Source organism: Varroa destructor, unplaced genomic scaffold (assembly GCF_002443255.2).
Source record: "Varroa destructor unplaced genomic scaffold, Vdes_3.0 BEIS01000004.1, whole genome shotgun sequence".
Classification (NCBI taxonomy): Eukaryota; Metazoa; Arthropoda; class Arachnida; order Mesostigmata; family Varroidae; genus Varroa; species Varroa destructor.
Window position 1 is genome coordinate 41,262,738 of NW_019211457.1, and position 19,240 is coordinate 41,281,977.

The 19,240-nt window shown below is 40.0% G+C and overlaps 1 protein-coding gene across 11 annotated transcripts in view; it reads right to left on the reverse strand.

Annotated features, from left to right (window-relative positions):
- The window catches only part of LOC111249850 (protein ECT2-like), a 27,483-nt gene that overhangs the window by 6,430 nt on the left and 1,813 nt on the right, over positions 1-19,240 (reverse strand). For all 11 annotated transcript variants that reach the window (XR_015327678.1, XR_015327677.1, XM_086989086.1 and 8 more), the window contains exons 2-12: positions 8,847-8,935; positions 6,963-7,185; positions 6,266-6,789; positions 5,965-6,080; positions 4,629-4,802; positions 3,237-4,452; positions 2,755-2,938; positions 2,249-2,394; positions 1,903-2,036; positions 941-1,040; positions 652-726 (exon numbers count right to left, since the gene is read on the reverse strand). Coding sequence is in view for 9 of the 11 variants with exons in the window: in XM_086989086.1 (XP_086845212.1) it covers positions 652-726; positions 941-1,040; positions 1,903-2,036; positions 2,249-2,394; positions 2,755-2,938; positions 3,237-4,452; positions 4,629-4,802; positions 5,965-6,080; positions 6,266-6,789; positions 6,963-7,185; positions 8,847-8,935 (2,981 nt within the window). In the remaining 2 variants the exon portion in view is untranslated. The remainder of the gene's footprint in view (positions 1-651; positions 727-940; positions 1,041-1,902; positions 2,037-2,248; positions 2,395-2,754; positions 2,939-3,236; positions 4,453-4,628; positions 4,803-5,964; positions 6,081-6,265; positions 6,790-6,962; positions 7,186-8,846; positions 8,936-19,240) is intronic.

Consider the following 19,240-nt stretch of genomic DNA (forward strand, 5'->3'; position numbering starts at 1 on the left):
TATATATATTTTACCTAGTCGTTTTGGGCCTCAACTAGAAAAAAATGTTATTATGTATAGCTCCTCCAGGCATCTCCGAGGTGTACTACTACTAAGCAAACCAGCTCATTTAATTGGTAACAGTACGTTCACTATTTTGTTGTACAGAATTTTTAACCTTATTTCATCTCTACACGCTAAACATTTGAATTTTAAACTAAAGTTTGCCGAACCTTCTCGAGGGCGTTATCTTAGAATTACATAACGAATTCCCCGACCCTGCCTTATCAGATTTGCGCCTCTCTTCACCCCTTACACATCTAGTTTTTCGGGTTTGCTGCTACCGCTTACAGCTCGCCTCGAGATGCTTAGGGAGCGTCGCACCCATTTAGGAGAAATGGGCGCACGGCCAACCGGTAGCGCAAAGCCACCCTCTACTTTCTTACGTTTAGCACTTGGCTTAACGTTTCCATCTGTTGCATCTCCGCTCTCTTGTTCCCCAGTACCACCCCCACTATAAGCATTGTTATTACTGGACCGCAAAGGTGACAGTGGTTGTTTTTCGGGGGATGACGATTCGCTTGCCATTAGCGACATGGATGAACGATGGTGAGTTGATGAACTAGAACCACCCAGTATCCGGGGTCGCAGAGAGGTGGTTGAAATACTTACGCCGTGGCGGCCGCGGCTGAACTGCATGGTGCTTCCGGGCGGGGAATGCGGTGAGGAGGTTTCTTCTCGAACCATCTACAAAGAGAGTTAAATGTTCACTGGTGAGTGCGTGATTCATGAACAGTCATGTCCCCTATTTGAACTTGGTACGTTCTGTCTGGAAAAGTGTCCAAAATACGCAATATTTTACTGCATTAGACAAAAATTTTCGAAAACGGAAGACAATGAGCTGAACCGCTATAGTTCCTTCAAAACAACAAATTATATGTGCATACATAGACCTACAGACCTTGTTGCTGCTAGCACCCAGAAGGCCTTTTTTGATAAGATTACTGAACGTTCGGGTCAGCTTCTTCGGCGTAGACATCTCTGAAACGTTCGATAACGACCTGCTCCAACGCACATATTACGAGAAGATTAAGTCATATGAAAGCGTTCATCTTACTGTTTCGACATTCATCTAAGTTCACACACACAAGAAGACTAACCAAAAAATTAAAACATATCTTACTTAGAATGAGCGGAGAAAAGCGGACAGGAAATGCGTTTCCATGACATCCTTTCGAGGCATTTAGCAGACTCATACAAATCAATTTGCTTTTATATTCCAAGCCTAGAAAGGCCCGCATGAAACTGTGCCGGTTTCAGACCGTTCTTGTATCGGATGTTTCTACTTATTCCACAAACTAGCTAATGCTACACTCGGTCAGGTTTCGTATAACGCAGTAGATTTGTGGTTGCGGTTAATGAAACTAGTGTTTCAAATGTAAGACTGCTCTGTCGGATCGTTACAAAGCTAAAGGAGGCATACTGATTGTGTATTCACTACCAATGCGCTGCCACTTTAAGATGATCGACAGCGTAAAAGTCTACTTACGTGAAAAATAAAATTAGATTGGGGTTATCGACGATAGCCCAACGTAATATGTAATCATGCTAGTAGCATAGAAACCTTACAGCTACGCTGCCTGGTGGCTATGCTACGCGTTGAGAGGTGTTGTTGAAACTCTACGTTACTAAGTTGGATTCTTTTGATTGATCTCGTATTGTCAGCGAAGCAGAAACAAAATCCGGCAAGCATTAATTTTTACTTTTAGTTAACATTATGCTTACTTAATATATTATATTTGAAAACTCGTAAATACGGACACGTCATTGAGGCCTTAAAAGCGAATTAGAAGTCTCAGTAGGAGGTAAAAATGGAAGAAAGCTATTTTCTCTTCATAATAGCTGGCAATTTGTGTAACCCACCTTGCAAGTTGCGTCACTGGTGTACTGCCGTGATGAGCTTGTGACAGCATTAACAACAGCGAATCTGAACGGAGTCCCTCCTTTCGATCACCGGAAGTCGCTGACGTAGTAATGCGCTCGACTTCGAACGAATTCTGTAACGTAGCCGTCGGACAACGTAATGGACGGGTTTCAATTGTACAGTTGGCGTTTGCTATCTAATCTGACTTCTATATGTAGGCCGTTCAGGTAACCTTATTTAAACTGCACAATATTATGCTTCATTAAATACAAGTATCTATAACTGTAAATCTGAACACAACTGCGGTAAGCAGGTTTTTCTACCGCGTAAACAATTGGGTCGTACCGTATTTGTACTATCCAGTTTTTTCATAAGCGCTTCTTTGGCCTGGATATCCTTGAGGTCGAGAAGTATTCGCTCTTCAGAGTAGTCGGCTGCCTCGCTGCCTGCTGCTAGCAATTCCGTGTCGTTTCCGTCGACTTCGGACACTCCTTCCCTGAAGAAAGCAACACATGCTCAGATTTAGCAACAAAGAAAATTAAACAAATGGCGACCGTAGAGAGAGCGCTAAATGTGTTGAGTAGCTTCTCCGGCTGCAGATCATGACACCGAGAAAGGCTCGAACACAACAAAACTCAGTTAATTTGTCAGAGAATAGTTAGTTATTTGCCAAACAAGATTTGCGAAATCTAGATTTGGTGTTTATCCAATAGTTCACTATAACATCAATAAATTAATATAACAACTCTTCGCGAAAGCGATTAAAAACCATTAATCAAGGCATCGAAACCTTCCGTCCGGAGAAACAACATCCTATTTACTAGGATGGTACTTGGTAAAACATCAAAAACCTTGCCTTGACAAAACAGAGCTGGCAATTTCCTTGCGCTGCTCACGAAAAACGATTTCAAGAAGTCGCCTGAGCATGGGGTCTGGGTCCTCGTTCACTAGAAGCGTGTTGATCTTGTCGAAATGAATGAAAGCAACATGCTTGTAGGGTTTATGATGTTTACTATTCAGCTTTTTCCGAGCAATCTAGAATATCGACAAAATGCGGAGCGAAAATGTAATATGCTAGGTTGTTTCAGTTCTTCAAAGGTCTTCAAAGTCTCTATGCTAATAATAGGGGGACAAACAAAAGCTTATCATATCAGTGTCTATTTTGGCTCCATGCGTAGCTTAGGTACGCTATACTCATTTTCATAACTTCTCCGTACCACTTTATCATTTGGGAATGGTTATACTTGAAATGTAAAAAAGCCGCAGCTAAATATCGAGTGTATGTTAACATAACAGTAAACGATCAATTTCATGAGCATTATAAAGCATTTACCTCTAGACCGTGCGAGAATAGGAAGCACGTAACCTCAACGTTTTTCAATGATTTTTGACCATTAGTTTGACTGAGCGTCTCTGAAGTGGCCACCAACGTCGCGTCACAGTGGTGATTGAGCGTGTATTTCTTCGACCAGTACATTGCCGGAATATCTTCAATGGTATTCTGTATTCTCAAGGCCTCGCAAATCATTAGCGTCTGGCTTTTCGAGTCATTCATTTGGCGTAGCGAGTCCTCGATAAACCGATAAACTCTCATGGCGTCCTGCCCACCAAGACGTACTTTTGCTGCTTCTGAACGCATTTTTTCCTCATGCATCGATGAGCCTTTAATACTACTTTCAAGCCGCTTAGCCATGCGCTCGCTTTCATCGCTGTATCGCTTCAGCAAATTCAGAATTGACGGCCACCTCTGTACAGGGCGAATGAGAAGATGAAGAAACTTTTCCCTGTTGCATTCAGGTCGCTCTTCAACTCGGCGCACGAATTCCGCAAATCGTGGATTTTCTGTAAGCAGGGCCTCTACCCGAGCTTTGATTGTCTCCAAGCCGTTCAGGAATGTTTTATACGTGGCAACAATGTTGTTTACATTTTCTTTAACGGGACCCGTATTCGCTGTATTATCTGCAAGACCTTTACGTCCCAAACGCTTTAGAAAAGTTTTATTGTGCTGTTGAATGTTAGCCTCTACCTCCGGTATCAGGCCGCACGCATCTTCGCCGTGAAAAATTGGCGCAATATTGCGAAAATCTAGATCTTTTAGTGCAGCTTCCATTCGTTTGTGAAGGGTTGTATGTAGGTCAATAATGTTGGGGATCTCCTTAAAGATTTCCTGTCTCTCGAAACGTGTAATAATATCGTCGCGATCTCGCTCAGAGGCTCGCTCTGATGTTCTCTCAGATCCAGATCTATCGGAACTTCGGTCGGATGCGGACCTCTCAAGCTGATGGGAGGCTTTTTGATGTTTTTTGTCAAAGTCAAGATGTCCCAAGTATTCGGTTGCCATATCCATAATAAACTTCAGAATTTTTAAATAGTTTGTTTCCGTGTCAAAGAGTTCGATAAGCACAAGATGTCGCTGGTCCGTGATTTCGTTTGTACGAATAGGCGATGCAGCTCCCATTGACGGGGACACACTGCCTGCACAGGAATCCCGACGGGAGAGTTCCTCTACTCGGGGCGATAGTAGTAACGATTCCATTGACTTTTTGGTTCTGGAAGAAAAATACGCGGTACTATATAGTTAACCACTTCGAAAATTGACAAGAAGCTAGATGGCTCAACATACGAATGTATGTAAAATAATTTTAGGAACGTTACTGTTCTTTTCGAAAGGCACCTCCAAATAAGTGTGTATTCCTAAATCAGTGACGATCTTTATCTGACAAACCTGGGTGGAACTCCTGGGCTATCAGCACCGCGCTTTCGTCTTCCCGGTGGACTTGACTTGCCGCCTCCTGAAGTATTTCCCAAACTTGCTACGGCCGCCGCTACGACTCTTCGCGCGTCATAACTTTCATGCTTTTCGCAAAGAGCATATCCTTGAGCAATGGAGTCGTAGAACCTTTAAAATGGGCACGCAAAAGAGCTTTTAGAAATTCATATATTCTTTAAGTTTCAGTTGTTTTATGTAACTTACTCGAGACTACGTCGTGTGATAATAGGGCATAAGAATAATTATTGAGCATTCTATTATAATCATATGTTGCTATTTATCTAGATGTGTCCTCTTTTTTTAAGAACGCTCAATCGTTTGAAGTGTTCCACGCAAGTTGAAGCAGCTGAGACGCATGCATTTATGAATCACAAAAAGACCTGGCGCTGGCTATAGTTGGTTCTTATCATTTACATCGTACCTCGTCTATTATTGTGGGACCAGACTAACCAAAAAGGGTGATGTACATTTAGACTTCACTTTTATGCTTCATCATCCAGAATATGACTTTGACATCACTATAGAGAAAAAATGACCACTTGGATAATTTTATCTAATGTACACTCCGTTTGCTAATTGTCGCCCAGTGCACGCTATATGCAAGATACATGGATGATGATAGACTGACTGAAAACAACATACTTTCAATCAAGAGAGCTATGACCATTTGTAACAATACAGATGTATATAGTAGTTGCTCTCAAATGGACACTATGCTCTAATATAAATACTTCGCATAATATATTACTCGAGCGATAGAAAGAAACCAGAACTGTATGACTACTTGTGTTTTTTCGCATTCGTATGTTTATGCTTTAATTATTACAAACAAATGAATCATGAGAACAAAATAGGAGCTGCTGAAATTGTCATGCCCTGGTTCAGCCTGGATTAAATCTGGTTCAGTCAAAAAAACATTTTCCGAAAAGGATCATCGTTCCCTTTCTTCTGTTTACGCCGGAAATGAAAAAACAATTCCTCTTTTTCTAGAGCTTCTGACTGTGAATTGAAGTACTTAGGTGTAAAGCTTTCAACTATCGTTATTGGTATGACTAATATATGCCGTGAACTGACGTAGATCGTACATAAAAGCGACGCATATTCATGCTATAGGACAACCAGGACAATGAGTTGCACATGCAAAGACTAAAGGTACTGTGTACGTTTTGTTTTTGCCAAGTAATACTATCCATATGTCGTGTACTGAACTCGTGTACGCACTTCGGTAAATAAACAAGCTTTCAAACGATACAATCGCTGGCGAAATTTGTGCATCAAAATAACTACTAACCAATTTTCGTAGACAATTGCGGATTTCGCTGAAAGTTCTCTGTGTAGTTTCTTGAGATCCTCCATGGAACAGCCCTTACGGCAGACGACCACAATGTAAGTACCGTTACCGGACACCTGTTACAAACACGCATATGCACAACGTTAAATAATACGTACAGCCGTATTTTGCATCTTCTGACACGCAAAAGTGTTAAAGGGTGCATTAGCTATTATTATGATTACTGTTATCATTGCTAGCTGTCAATACCTGTGTACAATATAACTGGTGAAACTGATTGGTAAAATTTATAACAACTTACACTTCCCGTTATCGCAGCGCCATTAGCCATGGCGCGTTGACGAAGCTGTTCAGGGTCCTCGCCAGCAGCCTCGAACCCACAGAGGAACATTTTCAGCCGTGAAAATACTGGGAGACGAAACTGCTCGACAATGTCGTTACTTAGCTCAAAGTCAAGACTGGTCCTCTGTTCCCATAAGGCGTCAAGAAATCCTGGTCCTACAACGGGTATTTCGAAGGACCGCGCCAACTTGTATTGATCACCATAGGCCCATGGAGTCACCAAGAGATCCGCGTCTTGAACGCGTTTTGCAAGTCGGCCACCCAACGCATAGATTTTCGCTCGATATGTAGTTTGTTCATGTTTAAACACTTGCAAGCAACATTTCTTTCCCAGCAGAATCGTAGTCAACATAGAATGACCCGTGAAAGGAAGTTGTGGGATCGCTGTACTGGTTGATAGACTAGCGTCATCTTCACGAGTCGCTGCCTTATTAGCCGCCTTCATGTCACCGTCGCCTTCATGTTCCATCGGCTTTCTGCAGTCTGAAATACCGCGATGACAGTAGCAAACAGCACCAATTTAGTAGGCCATCTTTAAGACGGTAAGGTAATTTTTCGCGTATATCCAAAGAAGTTATACCTGCACTGAACTACGGAAACTCCTACAGACTGCATTTGAAACGCGTCTTAGCCAATTATTTGTTTCGCAAACATACCGAAAGAAGACGGCGGGCCAACGTTTCCTGCGTCATTGGCATTCGGCGAACTTCCTGCAGTAGCGGCTACAGCCCGCTTTATGCAGGTCGGCCCATAGAAAAGTAGAGTGGACAAGCGTGTTTCCAGTATGTGCGCAAAATCCATGACAACGATGCAACTCCGGTCGTTACCCAACATTTCCAAATCTGTGTATGATTTGAACTCAACTTGAAAACCCATAAGCTGAAAGCGTCGGATATTGAATGTCATTAATGATTTCCATCACGAATGATGAATGTTAGAATGATGAGTAACTAGAGAGCCTTTGAGGAGTGCTTTGCAAGTACGCAGACATGTGCGCAAGCGTAAACGAAATGATACGAACCGTCGTTACCGAGAGCTGCAAGGCATCTAAATGAATGTACCGCTACTTGCGTATAATAAGTGTCCAGTGAGATATTGATTTTAATTAGTACTTGTTCTAGGAAAGGTTTCCGCTATAAGCCTTACAGCTAAAATGAAACGTTTGCGCGGAGATGTGCTCTGTACTGGAGTCCGTCGCACTACCCAGCAAAGTTGAGCCATCCAGCATTTCGAGTACAGCTCTTTGAAAAAGTGAATACCCTTAGATATTAAAATATTGGTTCTATGACTGCCTATCGTTTTTCCAGACTCAAAATTGCGCGTTGTAAAAAAAAGAAGTAAAACCAATCAACAATGAGTTGCTTATGCTAGGGAATTTCACATACAAGGAGAAGCGCAAAAAATTCCAGAAACAATTGTGCACGTGAAAGAATACGATTGCGATAGCTGACCCAAAAAGTTCGTGTCCGCGGTGTAGGATTTTATAATATATGATTTTATAGCATTTTAAACCGGTAATATATGGTATTTCTGTGAATTAAAGGGATCGTACCAGCAGATGATATAAGCCATATACAGCGTATTCATAGTTCTTCTAAACAGGTCCTGAGCATGAGAAAAGTACCACGCTTTCTTGCAAATCTAATCTCTTGGAACAGTTAACGAAGAGAAATCAAGTTAATCAAAGCGTGATCAAAGGTTAATCAAAGTTACTATTGTTTTATGCTAAACAAGACGATGCTGACTGCCCAAAAACAGTGCGCGGCGATTAATAGAACTAGCGACAAGACATAGAGAGCTTACCCTAGTTTACGTTAAGGAGCACCAAAGCGAATCACAAGAAAAATGCCTTCAAAAGTACCTACAGCAGCATTAGACATAGTAAACGCTCTCCTACAGTCCCAGGTTTTACTATACTGTGTAAATGAGTGGGAAGGCAGCCATGAGGGCACTTCACCTCAACGAGTTGTGAACCTGCTAGACCGGGTTTAGGTGTTAAAAAATGTAGAGCCTTGTACTGTAAGAAGAAGATTTTCTGCTGAGCACTGCCTGAATCTCTTCACAAGCACACTATGGTGCAGTGCTCCATACTATTGAAAAGGTGTAACAAATGGATGTGATGGCAGATAAAATATTTGGTGCTTTTTTTTAATTTGATTATGCCCTCCACAAGCGAGCTTACTAGCATGCCGATAAAGTTGCTAGCATTAACCTGATTATCGGTTCTGTTGTATGGCGTTTATCTGAATGATATATGCTTAAATGAGTCGAAATCTAGAATTAGATCTTGGACAATATAATAATATAACGTACGAAATTAATAATATAACGTACACCGTGTCAATGAAACATTGTTTTTCATGTGTAAGACAATACATTACACTCAATACCCATTAGAGATCATACTCAAAATATACCCATTGCACTCAGACAATTGTCCCATCTAAAAAAATAAAGACAAAACATTTCGCACTTCTACAGAATCACATGAAGGAAGATTAAACCAAATCGAGCAAACTTGTATTTTGTAATCCTCCTACCTTAAGAGCAATGACAACTTCACGTTGTTCATCATTCTCTCCTTCAAGAACAACACAGGCACGGGAGATTTCCTCGAGCGACCGCTTCTCTGAAAAGGCGGAGTAAGAAAATCTTTATACCGCTTATGTAATCGATTTCCACAAACACTTTACTAAAAAAACTTACTGTTACCTAGCCTTAAGGTAAGGTTCTAAATTCATGAGCTACTCAACGAGCTCAGCAATAACAGATGATCATTTAACTAGTAAATACGAGTTTTTTGGATAGCTAATAATAGATTTGCTATCTTAAATAAACGCTAGCACATTTGAAGAACAAGGATTACTACTGATTTGCATAAAGCATTTCATCGAAATTAACTAAACCTGTATACGTCTAGCTTGGGTTCGATGCAAAAAGCTTTTGATCCATGCAATTAGCGATCTAAATTTCATTAAAGACGACAAGAGGTTCCCACTAGCAAAGCTTCATTTCATTTGAACGTGCAGATGCGTATCATTTTTTGTTATTTAACCTATTTGATTTGACCAATAGGTGTATTTGTCGCCTATCCCGTATAGCTAGAACATTTCTTAATCTATACGACAGTTTTTTTCTAGAGCTGTTATTAGATATGGCGAAATATTTCACCATACCATCGCCGACATAAGTAAACAAAACGTCTTACGCGTATATATGCTAGTACGCATTATAACTTTTTCTAAATATGACACTAGTCTAGATCAAGGAAGGAATCAACAGTTCAGCAAATTATGCATGTTTACGTGACTTGTTTTAGAACAAGGCTCTTTATTCATGTCGGCTTTTATAATGGGCCCTCGTAAAATGACCACCTGCTCACTTCGTTTCCTGTCAAGGCTTTCAGTGAGCCAAACTAAGAAAGAATCCATCTCTGTTTCCTCTATTTTCCCTCTCTCTCTCTCTAGTTTCCTCTCCCGTAATAACGCTACGAAGAAACGCATTAGCTGACTTCGATCAAGCACCACGTGACATGATGCAAAAATGAATATGCTTTCACGTTAGAGAAAGCCTCTTAAAAACAGAATTGTTCAGTAGTAGCTACTATGTACATTGCAATGGCAATAGCGTTTTAGCTGTTATCAAGTATAATCATAGCTAAAACTGAAACTTTGCTAAACGACAGGCCGTGCAATAAATATCGTGACAATAAAAAAAAAAGTTATATGATCTTGATTTTATAACAGTTGTTGTTATTATTAAGTGTTCCTATATATAGTTCTTCGAGTACATAATAATGACTCAAAGACGAAAACTGGCACCAGGAAAATTGTAGAACGAACTAAGAGACTATGCAGTTCCTAAAGCCAATGATGAGTTGACAGCCTCGTCCTCGTCTGCAATTAATTAAGGCCCAATTAATAGCAAAAAAAGTTTTTACACAACTGCTTTTGAATTATAGCTATTGTATCCAAGCTTCATTAACGCTACCAATTTGAAAATTTGCTTGAAATACATAAAACTTTCGAGGGCTTTTGCTTAGATGCAGAAACCGGATAGACAAATTTCCTACTGGTCAATTGCAACATCTGCCAAGTTCAGGTGAGTTTTCCTCTACTAGGTACTGTGATTAGTAATTAACAGGCCCTCCTATCGTGTTCGATGCCGGCCTGGGGGTCGAAACACGCACGCTTCTCATAGGTGACATCCGTTTCGGCAGCTCCACACTAAATTACTTCGTCTAACATAACGCGCTCACATCGAGTACAGTCACACTATTGAGAAACTCGAGGGTACGGCACAAAAATAATCCGATTTCCCCATAGACATTTGATAAGGACTTCTCGAAAATGGACATTGCTACGATACACACTCGAATTGTATTATATGACAACAGGCATCCATCATTATTTCTAAGCGGTTAAACAGATGCGTTAACGTAGTTGTTCGGTATTGTCTTTGTTGATGCCTGTAACAGCAGCGTAAAATTGCGGCAAGCAGCGAAGGACTCGCGAAGAAAAATGATAAAATTAAGACTAAACATCTGACACATCCTATTCTGGGAAGGCTCACTCTAACACGAGCTGAGCCAGTCAACCGACCATGTTAAGCACAGATCAAATTTACTGGCGCAACAATTACTCAACAAATCAAGCTAGCTACAGCCAGAAGGCGGCAAAAAGCTCTGTGTGACAGGCAAAGTCCTAAATTTTCTAGTAAACTGAATTTGCATTTGTCAGCTGATAGAATGAGTGGAAGCAACATTATTCAGGAAATTCGCTTCTGCAGAAACTCGGCGATCTATCTATGCGTCGAAGCTGTCGGAAAAATGTACGCTAATAGGAAGCCTTGTACTATTACGCGAACTTAGTCGCTACGAAAGCTGCTTAAATCAATGTCGCGTATAACCCGAATCAGAAATACGGAATTGATGCTCCACAATGATACCTTATAACCCTTTCGAGGCTAAAATATATGCTTACAATTCGAAAATAACATGTCGATGGAAGAGCATTTACAAAACCACATGCTGCCTTTATACGGAAGCCAAATTGATCAGAGCGAACAGGAAAGACATAACGACACATCTGTGCCCCGAACAATTGTTTGTCCCAAATGAGCCGTTTGCCTTTTCTGTTACTAATGGGTATGCATGCAACGCTTTCCCTACAGAAGTTCGTAAAAGCTCTGCCACACTAGCATACAGACCACTAAGCACGACAAGTACGACCTAACCTCTTGTATACTCCTAAACAGTAATGCCATGGTTTAATAACGTTTCCCACTTTCGACTGGATTGTTACACAAGCGCATGTATTGCAATGTATTACTCTCCGGATATTGACTGGCCTCTTGTACTTAGAGGCCACTGTGCTATGTCACCCTACTCAAAAAAAAGGGTCCGCATGTCTACACTGTACTGCTAAGGGGGCGTCTGACATGCGTCTGTATTCAGTAGCGATCACTGCAATCATAGGGGATCCCTTCTCCAATGATTAGAGATCAAAACAAAATGCACGACCATATTGTAGCAACATAAGCTATTTAATGAATAAAAAAATCCATCTATCCTAGTTTTGTGTACTAATAGTAAAAAATGAACCGTCAATTAGTATTAGCAGCACTAGTTAGATTCTGCACAGAATTCAATCGATTGAATAACGACATATCTTGCTTGTTAAATCAGTACATAACTCGATCGAATCGGTTAGACAGTAAGATCCAAAGTAAGCTTCTTCTAACCCAAGTTTACCTGAGACATCTGAAGCTTTCTGAATGCATATAAGCTAATATGTACCCAGCAAAACGCTGGATCCACCATAATGAACATTTAAATGCAATGTTCTACCGCTGAAACGGAATAACCGTCTCCAAGTAACTCATATAAACGCTTCGCAGCGACGCAAGTGACTACAGCTGTGCGTCTAGCGATTACGTCTCGCGTAACTGCTCGACTAGTATCCCGCAAACGCGAAAACATTGAACAACAGAATGTCATATCCTTATCATGGGTTGTAAGAAGTTTCCTGTAAATCGCAAAGTCAGGTAACCACAGGGAAACAAATGTGGTCAAAACCGCCATAATCATGTTGCGACAAGATAAAAGTATTATTTTCCGATTGCCAATGCTCCCCCAATCTGCCGTTGTCGCTGAAAAAAGGCGGTACCTTTTACTGCCGGAATCATTTTTTTTTACCAGACGATGATACAAAAGCCTGTCTTGGTAGACGCTCGAAAAGTCTGGATAACGTTAGGTCAAGGTGTCTTTTCGCTTCGTTACTTCCAAAGCATAGTCGCTAGTCGAGTGAAGGTTTCATGACGCCGCAGCTGCACCACAGACAAAAGACGAAAGTTGAAGTTGAATGAAAATTTCAACTCGCGTCCAATCTCAGTAAAACCTGTGTCGGCCCGGCCGTACAGGGATTCACTAGCACAATGCACTAGATCACTCTGATTTAAATGTATCTTTGTCATAATTTCAGCACTGGAGTCATTCGCCAATAAGATTTCATTTATATTTTATTTTAAGTCTTCAACACACCTGTACACTAATCCTGCAAGTAGCAAACGTTAACGATCGTTTCGATTTTCGAATCCATTAGTTACCAATATTGTGGAATAATAGTGCCTAAACAACTAGTGTATATAGGCAGCTTAGCAGGACCCATTTGGTGTATATCACATTATTCTGGGTCAGATAAATTATACTGCATGGGTCGTTCTGACGAATGTTGTTTCCAAATTATATTTTGCATTGCATTTTCGAATTTCTGATTAAGCATGCTGCCGCGAACATGCACTCGGTAACATTCTAGGGGATTTTTAAGATACAATACTAAGAAATCACATGCTGTTTGCACAGTACTCGACAGGCTTGCTGCTGAGGTCATGCCAAAACTGTTTGTAGTGCTGTGATTTCAATCCTTTCTTCATAGATGTCATTAACTTTCAATAAAAAAAAACACGCTACAAAAACACGGGCGTGAAATTCTACTTTGGTTCCACGATTGCCATCGTTATTTTTAGTTAATTATTACCTTCTCTATAGAGAAATCTTGTCTTAGTCGTTATCATCATAAAAAGGTACTCAACCACAATATAAAATGTCCAAAGATGTGCTTTATATTAAACACGTTTTTCTCGACTAAGTCGCGTAACGTATTCGTGATTTATATAAATATGTGCTTGCTTCATGGATAACTGAATGACCATCATTACTATTGTAAGATTAGTTCCTATAGTGGGAAAGTGGTTAGCTGTTCCGCGAAACCTCTGAAGTATCTCACAGTCCAAAAAGTTCTCAAGACAACAACTCTTTCTGATTACGTTGTTGTGACAGTGATACGCTATCTTTGTCGGTCGACGTCGAGTGCGGGTGATCCGTTCTGTGTGTTTTGATGGGGATGAACCCTGGATGAATTAATTATTGCTTTTGCTATTATCGGTTGTTTATGGTAGTAACGGGTATCTATAAATACGACACTTATGGAATCTCTCAGCAGCATTTGAATCAACACAAGCAGGATCGGATCAATCGCAACATGACTTGCAATGCTGAGAGTGACCGCGATGGTCGATGCTGCATAGGTTGAATTGTTAAAGTCTAGATGCCCATTTGTTGCAACAGTCTATCTGATCGCATACTTATCTAGTTTACACTAACCGGGCGAATCGGGCTTTGCTTTATAGTAGTACGTATCATGTACCATGTGACGCGTACCAATGCATCAATATAAGCTTTTGTAAAATGATATATATATATATATATATTAAAGCTATAGATGATGAGCTATATATATATATATATAAGCTATAGATGATGAAATCAACTACTTAAACGTTGGACACTCGAGCAGGCATTAATTTCGATTGCGGAACTGCGGTTGTTGTCCGACAATCTCGCAAACCAGCAAGCTGTTTTAAACCTGACCGCAACCGATTGATTATTCCAGCAAAAAGACAGCCATTAATGGCCAAGCAAGAAGATTATTTACTACAGTGAGACGGCTCTATTAACTGTAGTAAAAGCAGTGGCAGCGGATCAATAACGAAAGCTAACCGCGGGAGCTGACTGTTTTTAGGTCAGCTGACTCAATCGATGAAAACGATTTCAAGACAGCGGGCAAGAAGGGTCAATACTTTGCTTATTCACTCCAGAAAGAAAAGACGCCAGACATGAGAGGCCCCCGATCTCCGAAGGCTACTTAGATAAATGCCCGAAAGGCACATGCTGCGTTAGAAGCCCCCATACAGCAACTGGGCTCTAGAGAAAAGTTATTTCTTACCTTTTCTTGGCTGGAGTACTTCATATGAAATTCTTACGGTGAAAAAGAACAGATACCTAAACGATGTTTAATATATTTATGTATTTTAGTGAAGAACCGTACAGGATAAGGTGTGAGAAAAATGAAATGAATTTTGCTGAGGTTACTTGTGCGACACGCTAATCGCTAAGTAGATGATTTATTACAGACCTAATGATCCGTCTAATAATCATCGACTTCACAGATTCTTGTGTAAATCAGTATAAGTGACTTTACAAGCAAACGTCGACCACTCTGATACTTGCACGCTGCTTTGATTTTTGTCTAACAAAAGCATAAGGTAGACCAGCGTACTGCCTTGCTATTCGATTTCAATTACACAGTAAACTGTAGCTAGTCCAATAAGTAGAACAGAGTCACTTACAAAGACGTGATTGTTGGTTTCGTATACATATTAAGATAAATAGCATATTTAAGAGCTTTTTGTTTTAATTTAAAAGCACATAAAATTGCTAATGCGGTATATAAACTGGAAGTTCATAGGATGTCACAGGCAAATCAGGCGGACGTAGAAATTTTCTCACTAGTTGGCATTGAATAATGATTTTCAGTACGTTAGAACATTCTCCTTCATTTTTTATACCTTTTCCTTTTGCCCAAATGTTCTGGCAGCTTCTGGATATCCATAGACCGACTAATGGTGTAATCGTATGTGTTTTTCTATCAAATTCGAACTAATTCGATAGTGCGGTACACTTCTCTACGAGCAACCTAATATAAAGCGCCGAAAGTAGTAATCCCTAATCAGATAGACTTAGATTGGAGGAACGAGCGCATTCAAGTTGGATGATTCTTTGCCCAGTCAAGAAAGCAATGAGGCATAACGATGTGATCTAGAACTATCGTCAAGTAACCATCCTCTGTACTTTAGATTGCCATGCCAACGGTCCTTGAGCCTCTTGAGGAACTCGAAATAGCTGGTTTCATTTATCGTTTCATCTTCAGCGAGTATCTCGTAGAATCATATGCCTTTGATATCCACTGCAACTACTACTATCCTTTTTGTCACAATTTACTCGACACTACCATTGAACTCAACTTCTCTGCATAACAACAACACTGTCTTGCCTCGTCCCTTTGCAGCTGGTAATAAAGATTGAACGATGCCTTGTCGATGACGATTATATGCTCCACACGAGTCTTTCGTTGATTAAGGCTCCACGCTTCAGGCGTGGAATACGTTACACGCATTTCCGATGGCCTGGAGCCACTTTATTCGCAGTATTTGTCTCTCATTTTATAACACTTTACATATGAAATTAGTTTTTAGCCAACGGAACCATTAAGCTTGAAGCTCTGCTTTCGTGAAAAGACTCCTAGACTGCATCGATGACTTTCGTCCTTGACCTTGGGGCCCGGATATCTTGCTATCTTTTCGCTACCTTTCAACACTTCGATCTACGTACTTACAGTTTTAGTGCTATTCACGTACTGTACTTTCATTTAAGGCCTCTTCGTCTAATGTCTTCACCAATCAACAAGAAATTTCCGCAGGACTACAACCTTCGAAACGCAATGCATTGGCCATTGGGCGTTGATTTTCGAGGCTATCGGGCTAGAAAATTTCTAACATAATTTCTCAACTTACTTTTCGGTTTTCACTTACAAGTTTTTAGAAAATTGGAATATTTATTAGCGAAATTCCGTAATTTAGAAGTTTGAAATTAACTTATTTTCTAAACTAAAGTTTCGATGGATTCACTTGTAACAGCCTAATGGCTAAAGATCGAAGAAAGACACCACGCACTTGCAACGTCTTATTTTATATATGCGCACTTGCATTAGTTACGTTACAAATAGGCCAACATAAACGGCGCGCATAAAACGAACATTCTGCTTCGCTATATTTGTATCTGTTTTATCAATAAAAAACTATCTACATTCTAACATTTGCATGAGACCCATTTGAACGTCATGCTAGATATAGGCAAACCCCGTATTGCATCCTTGCATATCATAATACAAAGCAACATGGTGAAAGGCTCGTTTGGACCTGCCTGGTTTCCTTATCGTATGAGTCTTACAAAAAAATGTATAACGCAAACCCGCGTGTTCGTGCAGATTAACTGATTGTTCGTACTCGTGTACCAAATATGTAGTGCTCTCTTTAGGCCTATGAGCTCAGAATACAAAGAAACAAAAACTGGCAATAGAAATCAACACCATATACGAAACTGGTTCGTGTTGGTGTTCGCCTCTGTCAGTAATTTGTGTAAATGCTAAAAAATTTGACCAGATACCATAAGTTTTTAGATGTCTGCTACCAAATAAACAATCAAAAATAGTTTTTGCCCTTTCTCGACTGTAGCTCAGCTTTACTCTTCGATATATTGAATGCTTTTGAGTATCAAACAACATGGATAATGCCTATGTTATTCGACTGGAACAATAATGTGTCGGATATATCGTCGAATGATTAGTCTTCATCAAATTCATGTTTTACGATGTTGGTAAACGGTATTTTCTATGCAATAATGCAAACGTGAAATACCGCTGTAGGCCACACTACAATCAAAATAATGAGTATAACAATAGTTATAGCAGTTATTGATCGCATAAAAACCTATCTTATTTCTGCTGATGTTCTGAAAATCGGGTCATGTCATTCAATCACTCAACGTTTCTTTGCTTTTTCAACCATTTTTTCGTATAGATTGCAATATTAGTCAGATCTATGTATGACCAAGCACTAGCTCATAAGCTAACGAATCAGTTCCCAGAAGTATCACAGCGACCTGAATAAATATCTGACGTATTGCTGTCAGACATAGCTAAAATATTAGCGAAAACCAACGTCAGGTAGCTCTATGGTGTACCTCCTGTTAGATATGACTCATAATGAGCGTCAACTTCTTCAGGCTCTTCGTTATGCCCCTGTTGATTATTGTGTAGAACCGCAAAATATAGATGTTACTCTGTCATGAAACTTTTATACTGTCCCTAAGCAGCATGGTTTTTAGCCACAAAAATGCACTAGCGTATTTATCATAAGCGATAGTATTATAAATGTATCGGTAAATCTATATAATTTCAAAAAACGTTTATACGTGTAGAGTTACCATCTATAAAGTATTTTTTCCTTCTAGACAAGTCAGTTGTTCCATGGACCTTCAGTAGTTTGCGTGTGTGCGCTCCACATCACTTATAATAGATGAGGTCTTTCTGCGCGACCAACAATCGATGAAACGAACTTGATATGCGCAGACATATAAAAGTAATAATAACAATACAGCGGATTTTGTGCACTGAATATGCTGGTCAGCTCGTGCAACTGTACTGTAACGTTGAATCACTAATTATGGCCATAATCGTGTATAAAATCAGTGTTTTGGCAACATAACATTGATCCCAGTTGCTATGTACAGAAGCCTGCTGATTTAGCTCCCAGCGATTTTCCGGTAGTTGTCAGAAGCAGCTTTAAAGCAACCTTGAACCTGGTCCATGTTACTTTAGCTGGTTGATGCCGTTACGCTGAACAAGTTTAGACAGTCAGAGGCAGAACAAACAAAAGATATACATGTGTTTTATTATGAAATAGGCTTTATGCGGCGATCGATGGCCTGGCAGAACATACAAAGCCTAAACCACTAATTTTTTTTATATAAATGACATATGATTTAACGTGTTAACAATAAAAATAAGCCGACATCACTGTATATACATGGGCATAGCAATCTTTCCTCCAGATAGAATTGAGTTTCCAAGCGAATTTTAAGCCATATCCCACTACGCGCCGATGAATTTTGCTCGCTTAGCGAACTTAAAATTTTGTGTTTAACAGGCAATTTCGATTGTGCTACCAGTGCAAATCAATAACGGACATGGTACTTTTAAGCAGGTTGTTAATTCACATATTTAGGTGTGTTGGGCTTATACTGATAGTTTACTTATGAGTTGTTTATTCAAAAGTGCATTTTGATCAATTAGCATACGCAACCGTTCTTCAGGCACAGTTGGCCTGAAATTGTGTCTCTTTGTCATATACCGGTAGATAGGCTTTAGCGGTAGCAATAGCTGCAATGGCAGCGGTAACACAGTGCCGTGAACTAACCTCACGAAGCTGGAGAAAATGCTTAGCCAATAGTGAATTGGCAGAACAATTCTTCCACAGCCGTAGGCAACGCCAGCTACTGCTGTTTTTTTTTGTTAAATGTGCATGAAAGCGGGGGTATAAGAGGGGCGACAAAATCAATGAAACTAATCTAGAAATACTGGCTAACCATCCTTGAAAAACCAAAAGATTCGTTCCATGCAATGTCTCCATTGTTCCGTTTGTTTCGGTTGTCTTTGATTCTATTACTTTTTAATCAAACTAATGCAAAATAGTGATAATAAGTTACGCAGTATTATGTGAATCATATTGAGAGGAAATAAAGAAGTCTATTTTTTAGCCTATGGTGCGGGATTCATACTTTGACCTTAGACCTTTTTGCCGCATACTAGGCAAGGTACGTAACTTAATAGTATATTGAAATTTCGATATTATATTGATAAATTAAAATTCGACAGCTAGAGAACAAAAAACTTGAAGGCACGTAACCTCGACTAGCCGCTAGCGAGGATTACATCCAAGCAAAGACAGTATTTTAATACACGTACTTCCATATATA